At 43.3% G+C, this 12,338-nt stretch overlaps 1 protein-coding gene across 2 annotated transcripts in view; it reads left to right on the top strand.

The window, feature by feature from the left end:
* The window catches only part of LOC126425068 (retinol-binding protein pinta-like), a 271,017-nt gene that overhangs the window by 150,471 nt on the left and 108,208 nt on the right, over window positions 1-12,338 (top strand). For both annotated transcript variants that reach the window (XM_050087979.1, XM_050087978.1), the window contains one exon: window positions 7,778-7,918. In XM_050087979.1, coding sequence (XP_049943936.1) covers window positions 7,789-7,918 — 130 coding nt within the window. In that variant the 5' untranslated portion in view covers window positions 7,778-7,788. The remainder of the gene's footprint in view (window positions 1-7,777; window positions 7,919-12,338) is intronic.

The following is a 12,338-nucleotide window of genomic DNA, read 5'->3' as shown; positions in this document are numbered from 1 at the left end:
CGCATTTGAATTTTGTATGGATAGAGGTGTAAACTCTGGCGCATGAGACGATACGTGGACGTTGGCGTCATTTGGACCGCAGCTGCAACACGGCGAACGGAAACCCGAGGCCGCTGTTGGATCACCTGCTGCACTAGCTGCGCGTTGCCCTCTGTGATTGCCGTACGCGGTCGCCCTATCTTTCCAGCACGTTCATCCGTCACGTTCCCAGTCCGTTGAAATTTTTCAAACAGATCCTTTATTGTATCGCTTTTCGGTCCTTTGGTTACATTAAACCTCCGTTGAAAACTTCGTCTTGTTGCAACAACACTGTGTTCTAGGCGGTGGAATTCCAACACCAGAAAAATCCTCTGTTCTAAGGAATAAACCATGTTGTCTACAGCACACTTGCACGTTGTGAACAGCACACGCTTACAGCAGAAAGACGACGTACAGAATGGCGCACCCACAGACTGCGTTGTCTTCTATATCTTTCACATCACTTGCAGCGCCATCTGTTGTTGAAAATTGTAACTACTGTAATTTCGAAAGTTTGTCCGCCTGAAAATGTACTGTTGTCCCAAGCATATTGCAACAAACGGTGTATTTCTATCGCTGCTCATTTAGTTTTTATTGCCGTTTCAAATATACCGGTCATTTTTGAAACACCCTGTATGTACTCTCGTCTTTCCGTTGCGTCAATTTGAGCTGCTTTAATGGTTGCGGCAGAAGTAGGGGCAGACAGACTCGTAGGAGAATTTGCACACCTCTGGTATCCAGTACACAATGCTGGTAACTATGGAAGCAACACTATCTCTGAGCCGGCCGTTGTGGCCGAGAGATTCTAGGCGCTTCAGTCGGGAACTGCGCGACTGCTACGATCGCAGGTTCGAATCCTGCCTCGGGCATGGATGTGTGTGACGTCCTTAGGTTAGTTAGGTGTAAGTAGTTCTAAGTTCTAGGGAACTGATGACCTCAGATGTTAAGTCCCACAGTGCTCAGAGCCATTTGAACCATTTTTGAACGTTATCTCTGATCTGGTTGTGCATCGAATCAAACTGACAATGCACTCGGATAACAGAAGCGCTTGTGGTGTTCGCGTGCAATATTACATGCCTCCTCCCCCTCCCCTCCCCCCCCCCCTCCTACAGCTGCGCATAGCCAAACAGAAGACAGCGGGAGTGATTGGGGGCCTCTTGCTTGACGGGGCAGCACAGTAGGGAAGTCGTAGTTCTTCAGCTGACGTCTTCACACAAACGCCTACCATGCGGAAGTTCTAAGCTACCACTTAGCGACTCTGCAAACGATCGTATTAACAGGCTATGCTAGTACGACCAGTGATTCTACAAGTCAACCGTTTATTATTAAAAACACAATGGCTAGAGGATCACGGAGAAATTCTAACAGAATATACGCTAGGTGGACGCGCAGCCGGGCTGTAAACCGTGACGTCACCTTGAACCCTCACGCGTCGCCGCATTGCACTCAAGCTTATATGCACCCGGCGCACACGTTTAACTCATTCGCAGGTATGAATATAATCGAGATTTTCCATGTTTTAGTGATGTATTATTATTGTTATTATTACTAAGCTCTACATTATTAGATTTCTTTTCTGTAATTTGTCGGGGTGTACTCTTTTCTCTTTCCTTGTTTCATTTTGGTATGAGACAAATTCGCTGGTCAATTTTTTCTCGTCCTTTTTTCTCTCTCCCTGGTCAAAATATAAATCACTGTTTCCTTTCATTTCACCAGAGCTAAGAATTATATCTTGTTCAAATTTTGTTAATAGATTTTAGTTTTCAAAGCAGGGAGGCTTAAATCAATAAAACCTGGCGGAACACTAAACAACCTGAGTCTTCTTTTAATAGTGCCTTCGCTTTCATTATCAATGATCTCCACAATATGACCACTATAAATAAAACCACAAGTCAGATTCTCCTACAATCATGTAGCACAATCTCTGTGCCATCTATTGCCTCGAACGCTCTAAGTGACTACTATGACGCACAACATTGGTAGAATGTGTAACAAAATGGAGCGCTACAACCGCCCTTTCGATGTTATTTATTATACGGCCGCCCATTCCTGTGATTCGGTACACCATCTTCAGGCCGTAACTGACCCTGAGGGGGTTAACACCAACTGTATAAACAATTCCATCAGTGGGCAACATCTACGAACTGGTTTCCGTAGACTGCAACAACGATATTGTGTCTCCAGCCATTACCATACCTCACTTCATTTACTGTCTTTCTGGTACCCCACATTTGACATGATGTGGCGTTATCTTGTTAACAGCTGATTTTATGTTAACGAAGTGTTTAATAACGGACTTGGAAATTTAAAAATTTACGTACAGCACACAGGCTCACATAGCATACTTGCACTAGTCTTTAGCTTTGCTTGAGGTAGTATAGGATTTATGTTTAACGAATTTTATGTTGCATACAGTGGTTGAAGTGTGAAGTGAGAACAGCTCGACCGAACGCTACCAAACTGGCACTCCAGTACTTCTGTATCTGTAGAATATGTCGATTACAATGCCATCCTTATACAGGCCTATTTTCACTACAGAAGAGCAATTCCTGCGGGTGAAGACTGTTGGTTGTGTCGAACATTGCTGAACTTCATGAAACGTATTTGCAATTCTGAATACAGTCGAACAGACTTCAGATGCATAATGAAAAGACTGCAATGAAAATTTGTGCCAGACCGGTGCTCCAACCTGGATTTACGAGTCGTCTTCACAACTTAGGCTACCCAAGCACGATCATGGCAGACCCAAACTTCTATATTTACCGCAGAGAAATCGCCGGACAGCCATATGTTTTCAGATGTTACATAATTTATACGACCAGTTTCGGCATCTCATTAATGCCATCTTTAGGCATTTTTTTAGGTGGAGGATTTGACAACAGATTGTTGTGAAATCTTCGTACTCAATACTCTAAAAACCAATTCACGGAATCCAGTTATGCAGGCATATCTGTTTATCTACACAAGGACTACATAAGGGCCTGATTTATCACAGAAAAATCGTCAAACACCCATATCTTTTTAGAAGTTACTTTATTTACCAGTTTTAGCATCTCAGTTATGCCTATATACCTTCGAATTTGGAGCGTTTACTTGGAAGACTTGAAACGTTCCATTTGAAAAGTTATAAATGACAGTGCTGGAGAAACTCATACGTTATTTGATACAGAAACAGCTGAGTAATACACAACGTATACAGACAGATCTCTCCTTACTTATTCTGATCATCACTAAACTGACACACAATATTTCTAGCGCAACGCAAACTGACTCAATAATGCCTAAAAAATAATGCCCCTGACTAACAATAACCTATAACTTTCATGAATCAGTTACCTCATAAAAATCTTGGTTACTCGAACTGCTGCAATACAGCGAGCGCCAATACTGCCAGCTAAATAAAACATTGTAACTACTGAAGGCACTAACTACTGATAGGCATAGGTAGCAAATGAAAGATGTTGATAGAGAACAAACGATGTATTTACCTTAATAGCGTTCAAAAGTCATTATGTATATTTAATTTTGTGACATCCTATTAAACAAATTTCCTTTTTCTGATGGCCATACGTCCAGATCGTCCGCTCATCTCTCTCCCCACATCCACCACTGCTGGCGGCTCACCTCCAACTGCGCAACGCTACGCGCTGTTCACATCCAACTGCCCAACACTACAATAGCGAATAGTCCAACCAGCTACAGACTGCACACAGCGCAGTCAGTGATTTTCATACAGAGCACTACGTGGCATTACCAACATAAAAACCTAAACAGCCTACTTAGAGACTTGACAACAAATTGTTGTTGTAGTGAAGTCTTCGAAGTAATCACTCCACAAACGAATTCACGGAATACAGCTATAGATGGCTCCTGTTATGTAAGTATATGTGTTTGTTTGCACATGGCGCGCATAGAGGCCTGAAGTTATCAATGAGATACCAAAGCCGGTCGCCTAAATACAATAACTTCTGAAATATACGGCTGTTTGGTGAGCTGTCTGCGGTGTTCACTGGCTGTTGTCTCGTAACCATGACAGATCATCAGAGATCAGAGTTCCACATGTTATCGTCCGCGTCTCTACAAACCTGTACTTACGTAATTCCAGTTCAGGAAAGACATTTTAATTGGAAGTCGCTGGCCTGGTATTGGCCAGTAAATACAAGATCGCAGTGCCTGTGTTAGCAGTAAGTGCGATGCAGTGTTGGCCCGGTCTTGGATGCCTGGGAGAAGCATAACAGCGACGGACCACACAGACAGCTGGCTGGCTGCAGAACTAGCGGTAGCCAGGCGGACTGGGGACAAAGTGGCAAGCGGGGGTGAGCATCCCTGCAGGAGGAATACACTACACAAAAAGGAGGTTGCGGTGTCGTTCGACTGGCTCTGCGGAATGTTATGACAGCCGAATACTGGGCTAAGGTAGCAGGCAGAGTTTCACTGCCAACCGCCGAGAACAGGTTAGTGAAAGTTGGGCCACGTATCGTTTACTGGTGAAACTGTTCAAGAGTCTGGGTGGCATTCTGTGTTGTCGATGAGTCTCTCTTTTATCTGTGGCAGTCAGATCGACGTCGACAAGTATTTAGGCGATCTGGCGAAAAGCCCCACAGGAGACAGCCATCCTCGAGTCCCGTACGTCTCCAAGTGCTTCAATCATAGTTCGAGGAGATACTGGATATGATAGCAGGACTGATTTTCCAGCTGTTGAAGGGAGGCCGAATGCTTGTCAGTAATCGACAAGAACGGTAAACCCTGTTGTCACACGCTTCATAAACAGTGCGGGGTAGCCGTGCGGTCTAAGGCGCCTTGTCACGGTTCACGCGGCTTCCCCCGGCCAAGGTTGGAGTTCTCCCTCGGGCATGGGTATGTGTGTTGTCCTTCGCGTAAGTAAGATTAAGTAGTGTGTAAGCTTAGGGGCCGAGGACCTCAGCAGTATGGTCCCATAGAACGTTCCACAAATTTCCAACAGTGTACCAAATGTAATGTTCGTCATATTGTGCACCAAACTCATCGCAGTCCCTTTGCGTCTGTGTTGCCATCTGGGAACAACTAGTGGACTGCCTGCAACGTTCTGTGTCACCCCACATCATTGCTCGGAGGCTATCAGCAGCCAACTCAGGAAATTATTGTCTCGTGCATAGGCTGTCGTTAACACCAAACCACAAATGGTTGTGTTTAGAGTGGTGCCGTGACTGCCAGCATGGCGAGTAGGGTGGCAATCTGGTGGGAGGGTCCCATTTTTCCAGTGGTTTGGGGAGTCTGAACGATGCTACTCCTAGCGTCACGGTGTGGAGAGCTATTGGGTATAACGTCAGGTCATTGTTGGTACTGATTGATGGAACTCTGATAGCCGTCCTCATGTATTACGTCTCATGCAACAGTGTAGAGATGCCAGTTTTCAACAGGACACTGCTCGTCCACACTTGGCACAACTCTCTATGGACTTTCAGCATTGATGTCGTGGTACTCAAGTGTCCAGTGAGATCCCCAGATCTGTCTACGATAGAACACATGTGGTGCCAGCTTGGATGTCCATCCCAGTTCCAGTATTCGGGATATCGAGGACCACTTACTTTATTAGTGGTCCAGATTGTCTCAGGAGAGGATGCAATGGCTTTATGATATCCTTTCCTGCTAAATCAAAGTATGCGTCCAAGCCAAAGGGGGTGCAATGTCATGCTGATAAGTGGTCTTACTCTGTCTAGTCCCTTCTAAATGTTAATCGACATTGTAATCACTCAAATAACACCACGTAACCTCTCAACCCATTAAGTGACATTTCGTCAACTCCTCCTCTTCTGGGCTCTTCAGTTTTTATTTTGTCAACCGGTGTATATCGGAAACATTAGAGGTCTTACACACCCGATGTCACCTTCATCAACATCTACATGGTTACTCCGCAATTCACACTTAAGTGCCTGCCAGAGGGTTCATCGAACCATTTTCATACTACTTCTCTCGAATAGCGCGTGGGAAAAACGAACGCTTTAATCTTTCAGTTAGAGCTCTGATTTCTCTTATTTAATTGTGTGTTGTTTGGGGGAAGAGACCAAACTGTGAGATCATCGGTCTCATCGGATTAGGGAAGGACGGGGAAGTAAGTCGGCCGTGCCCTTTCAAAGGAACCATCCCGGCATCTGCCTGGAGCGATTTAGGGAAATCACGGAAAACCTAAATCAGGATGGCCGGACGCGGGATTGAACCGTCGCCCTCCCAAATGCGAGTCCAGTGTGCTAACCACTGCTCCACTTCGCTCGGTCTTATTTAATTATGATGATCATTTCCTCCTACGTAGGTGGACGTCAACAAAATATTTTCGCATTCGAAAGAGAAAGTTGGTGATTGAAATTTCGTAAACAGATCTCGCCGCAGAGAAAACCGCCTTTGTTTCAGTGACTGCCACCCCAACTCGCGTATCATATCAGTGATACACTCACCCCTATTTCGCGATAACACGAAACGAGATGCCCTTCTTTGCTCTTTTTCGATGTGCTCCGTCAATCCTAGCTGGTAAGGATCCCATATTGCACAGCAATATTCCAGCAGAGGACGGACAAGTGTAATGTATGCTATGTCGTTAGTGGGTTTGTCGCATCTTATAAGTGTTCTGCCAACAAAGCGCAGTCTTTGTTTCGCCTTCCCCACCGTATTATCTAGGTGGTTTTTCCAATTTAAGTTGCTCGTAATTGTAATTCCTAGGTATTTAGTCGAATTGACAGCCCTTAGATTTGTGCGATTTATCGTATACCCAAAATTTCTTTTAGTACCGATGTGGATGACCTCGCATTTTTCTTTGTTTAGTACCAATTGCCACTTTTCACACCGTACAGAAATTCTCTCTAGATCATTTTGTGATTGGAATTGATCGTCTGATGGTTTTACTAGACGGTAAATTACAGCGTCATCTGAAAACAATCTAAGAGGGTTGCTCAGATTATCAGCTAGATCATTTACGTAAATCAGGAACAGCAGAGGGCCTATAACACTACCTTACGGAACGCCAGATATCACATCTGTTCTACTCGATGATTTACCGTCTATCACTACGAACTGTGACCGCTCTGAGAGGAAATCACGAATCAAGTCACACAACTGAGACGATACTCCATATGCACCCAATTTGATCAATAGTCGCTTGTGAGGAACGATATCAAAAGCCTTCTGAAATCTAGGAATATGGAATCGATCTGGGATCCCTTGTCGACAGCACTCATTACTTCATGGGAATAAAGAGCCAGCTGTGTTGCACAAGAACGATATTTCCTGAATCCGTGTTGGTTATGTATCAATAAGTCATTTTCTTCAAGGTGATTCATAACGTTGGAGTACAGTATATGCTCCACAATCCTACTGCAAATTGAGGTCAGTGATATGGGTCTGTAATTCAATGGGTTACTCCTATTTCCTTTCTTGAATGTTGGTGTGACCTGTGCTACTTTCCAGTCTTTATGAAAAGACCTTTTGCCGAGTGAGCGGTTGAATATGACTGCTAAGAATGCCGCTATTGTGTCTGCATACTCTGAAAGGAACCTGATTGGTATACCATCTGGACCGGAAAACTTGCCTTTCTTACGTGATTTGAGTTGTTTCGCAGCACCTAAGATATCTACTTTTATGTCGCTCATGCTAACAGGTGTGCTGGTTTCGAAATCTGCAATTAAGGAAAACTTTGTTTCTGTGGAACGTTTGCTACACCAGTGAGCATGTTGTTACCCCTTTCTGCAGTGTTGCACAGTAAGCATGTTTGGCCTTGTGCTGTTCGCAGGTCGAGCAAACATGTGGACGATCCGGGAGACGTGCGTCACGATGGAGGAGGAGATGAAGAGGAACCCGGAGCTCAACCAAGCTGACCTGGACCACCTCAAGGCGTGGCTTTCCAAGCAGCCCCACCTTCCTGACATCGACGGTGAGCCAACTCGACTCCAACACTCACTCTTATACTCACAGACATGGGTGGTTTAACCTGTGTAGCACGCTTTTGCCATCCACCCCAACATGCGGAGGTGTTGCTGTCGCACAATACTGCGAGACTCTCGTAAATGCAGTTTGAAATGCAGTGCATGAATTTAACAGCACAGTATTGGTGTATGTCCTTGCAGCCAAGGAGATGTAATGTAGCTATACTAAAATGTAGACTTCCACAGCCGGAAATGTCATGTCCATTATAATTATCCGGGCTGTTATTCCGTGGTCGGTTGATGAATTCTGACATAGAATTCATCAACCGACCACGGCATAACAGCCCGGATAATTATAATGGACACTGTAGGTATAGTAAACTGTCATAGTATGGGGCAGTCTCCATAGACACATGACCCTGAATCAGTAACAGTCTGTGGGTAGAGGTGCCTAGTAATAAACCACAATCCGTGAAGTGAACAGAAAATCATCAGCATACCTCACTTCAGCCGAAGAAATGTGATAAAGCTGTTCTCAATAGATGCTGAATAGGAAACTTTCCAATACCAAATACATTACTGGCAGATTCGCGGAGTGTGAGGGATCTTCAAAGAAGCCACGATATGTGAATTTAACAATGTAGCTGCAGCATACCTCTGCTTAGTGAAAAGAGATGTGAGTGAACTGCTCTCACCTGACACTGCATGGGAAAACTGGCTGTTGACATATGGTCATGCTTCGGTGACTGCATAGATAATGGAGTGTAGTAAGAAGCTACAATGTGGGTACGGCTGAGCTGTGGTATGCCTGTTTTCAGCCACTGATTATCCTTTGTCACATGGACTTGCATAGTAGTACCTGGAAATAAGCTGTGGACACATTCTGAAATCCGGCAGTTCCTCCAGCTCTGTATGCCCTCGTCTAACTAATAACGGTACTTGCCTCGCAAGCTCACAAGTAACTGATGTCGGAGGTTAGATGAAAACAATAGTGGCAGCACGACAAAGACAATTTCAATATAAAAAGTTTCGAAATGTTTACATACGTAACGTTTTCTTCACAATTAATGAGAAACACGTTTGACTGGAATACTCTCTTTCAAATTCTAAAGGTGGCAGGGGTAAAATACAGGGAGCGAAAGGCTATTTACAATTTGTACAGAAACCAGATGGCAGTTATAAGAGTCGAGGGACATGAAAGGGAAGCAGTGGTTGGGAAGGGAGTAAGACAGGGTTGTAGCCTCTCCCCGATGTTGTTCAATCTGTATATTGAGCAAGCAGTAAAGGAAACAAAAGAAAAATTCGGAGTAGGTATTAAAATTCATGGAGAAGAAATAAAAACTTTGAGGTTCGCCGATGACATTGTAATTCTGTCAGAGACAGCAAAGGACTTGGAAGAGCAGTTGAATGGAATGGACAGTGTCTTGAAAGGAGGATATAAGATGAACATCAACAAAAGCAAAACAAGGATAATGGAATGTAGTCTAATTAAGTCGGGTGATGCTGAGGGAATTAGATTAGGAAATGAGACACTTAAAGTAGTAAAGGAGTTTTGCTATTTGGGGAGCAAAATAACTCATGATGGTCGAAGTAGAGAGGATATAAAATGTAGGCTGGCAATGGCAAGGAAAGCGTTTCTGAAGAAGAGAAATTTGTTAACATCCAGTATAGATTTAAGTGTCAGGAAGTCATTTCTGAAAGTATTCGTATGGAGTGTAGCCATGTATGGAAGTGAAACATGGACGATAAATAGTTTGGACAAGAAGAGAATAGAAGCTTTTGAAATGTGGTGCTACAGAAGAATGCTGAAGATTAGATGGGTAGACCACGTAACTAATGAGGAAGTATTGAATAGGATTGGGGAGAAGAGAAGTTTGTGGCACAACTTGACCAGAAGAAGGGATCGGTTGGTAGGACATGTTCTGAGGCATCAAGGGATCACCAATTTAGTATTGGAGGGCAGCGTGGAGGGTAAAAATCGTAGAGGGAGACCAAGAGATGAATACACTAAGCAGATTCAGAAGGATGTAGGTTGCAGTAGGTACTGGGAGATGAAAAAGCTTGCACAGGATAGAGTAGCATGGAGAGCTGCATCAAACCAGTCTCAGGACTGAAGACCACAACAACAACAACGTTAATGTTAAAATATTAATAGTGTATTAATATTTTCTGCGTACAGCTCCACGAATTTAAATTAAATGTTCAATTTTACGTATCCAGTGAGAGAGCTACTAATGTCAAAACAGTCCTCCTTAAAACGAGAAAACCATTTTGTTGCCGTGCTCTGTCCAATAGCATCATCCCCATACACGGTGCAGATGTTTCTGGCTGGCGGCTGCTGTCACCCATCTAGTGAAAACAGTCACAAGAATATGTAGGAACAGTTCCGATTTCCCCAGTTGACACTCCACTTTTTAGCGTCCACTGCTCCGCTCCCTATTTCCGAATGACAAAATGACAATATGTAAACTCAAATAGCAACAGTGAACTGCAAATGCCAATCGATAGACAGACCCACAGCAACCGGAATAGCAACATGCAAAACAAAACCGCCATGCACCAACCTAATAATGTGATGGGCAGACCAATATGCTTCACATCGCTTTGCTGCAGAATTATTGAACACATTCCAAGATCAAATAGCGAAACACGGGGCGGAACGGGATACTTAATGTTTAACTTGAAAATCACTTAAAACTTTATTACGTCTTTTCTTACATTTTTTTTTTAAAGATAGGCTGCCTATTTTTCTTTGTCCTCCACCAAGGAGTCGGAATACGATATGGCAATTCTGTTGTGAAATTATTGTGTAAACGTTGATACTATTAGTATTGTTATCTCAGAACTCAGACATAAAGTTGTTTAATGAACCATTTAGACTATGGAAATTTGAATCTTGAAAATTATCGTTAACAGTAAGAAAATATTGCACTGTTATTTTGAAAATTTTAAGTTATTTTTAGTGCTGAATATCATGTTATTGTAACTGTTACTGTTAATTTATTGAACCACATCGCTCGTGCGCCAAATGTATTTTCTGACTTGCGAAAAAAGAACGTAGGATACTTAGTAATAACTCCTGTAACCCAGTCCTGTCCAGCTAGACAAGTTTCTTTGTCAAATCTGTGAGGTAAGCGAATTCTTTTTCTTACTCGGTAAGCTGTTGATCTGACAACGAGATGTCTCACCTTTGTACTAAAGAGTCTGCTCTCTATTGAGTACATGTGGGCTACCACGTCCTATCCCTGTTCTGCAGTGAACACATTTTTAAATTTTGCATCTGATTTGTTAGTTCTGACTTGGTTGGGGTTATTCTTAGCATTAGGAACTTATCTTTCCAAAGCGGATTTGGGTATATTAAGCTCCTTAGATGCTTCTCCAGTTTCAGAAGATAAAATGGCTGAATCGCCGTTTCCATTGACTTACTATTCCATTGCTGCCTGTTAGTCTTACTAATGTAAGTTCACACCATCTCTGAATGGAAGGAAGAAAAGGATAAATGACAGGGCAGAACGGGACACTGTCTCAGTCTGCCTCTTCCGCGTTCTGTGCGGTACAACTCAACAACTTTTATGTAGCCTAACAACTGACACATTTAAAAGCATTATGTGTCTAACGTATAGCGAACGGCATGCAGTTTCAGAATACCTGTCATTTAAGGCCATCCAATTAAGAGCTAACTTTACCTCGAGTTTAAGTTCACCAAAAATTATAAAAAGCACAACTGAATACATGAACGACAACCGCTCACTTAGTCTTGAGTCCGACTTCTAAGTCAACATGGCGATCGCATCTTCCATTCCAGTCAGAGACATACAGGGTGTTTAACAGCTAATTTTACACCCTTCTAGAGGTGGTACAGGGTACTTAGTAGATCAAGCTTTGCGTAGGAACCCAATCCGGAAACGCCACCCAACGAGCGTAATAACTGATACATTTAAACGCATGACTAATGTATAACGAATGGTATGTACTTTAATATTGCCTGTCATTTAAGCTTGTACCATTAAGAATTAACGGTTTATCTTCCTACAGAGCGTCAAACTCATAGGCAACGGTACCTGTAAATATATGTGCGAGGGTTGGAACTTAAACAGTGGCAACTATTTAATTTATTTACTTACACCTCGTACAAAATAGATACGTGTTTCAAAGTTTTTGTGACCTCCAGAGTAGTCACCAGCATTGTGTATAACCCGTTGCCAGCGATGTGGAAGTCATATGATACTCTTAGCAGTGCCAGTTGTGTTGACAGTACGAGAGGCGCGGTCTATTGCCCGACGAATTTGTAGCAGTTCTGAAGCGAATGCCGTGAAGTGTTTCCTTCAGTTTAGAAATCGAGTTGAACTCACGAGGACTTAAGTCAGGGGAGTGCAGTAGGTGGTATAGCACTTAGCAGTCCCATCAGTCAAACAAATCGGTGACAGC

Source organism: Schistocerca serialis, chromosome 10 (genome assembly GCF_023864345.2).
Source record: "Schistocerca serialis cubense isolate TAMUIC-IGC-003099 chromosome 10, iqSchSeri2.2, whole genome shotgun sequence".
Lineage (NCBI taxonomy): Eukaryota > Metazoa > Arthropoda > Insecta > Orthoptera > Acrididae > Schistocerca > Schistocerca serialis.
This window is presented reverse-complemented; position numbering and strand designations above follow the sequence as displayed.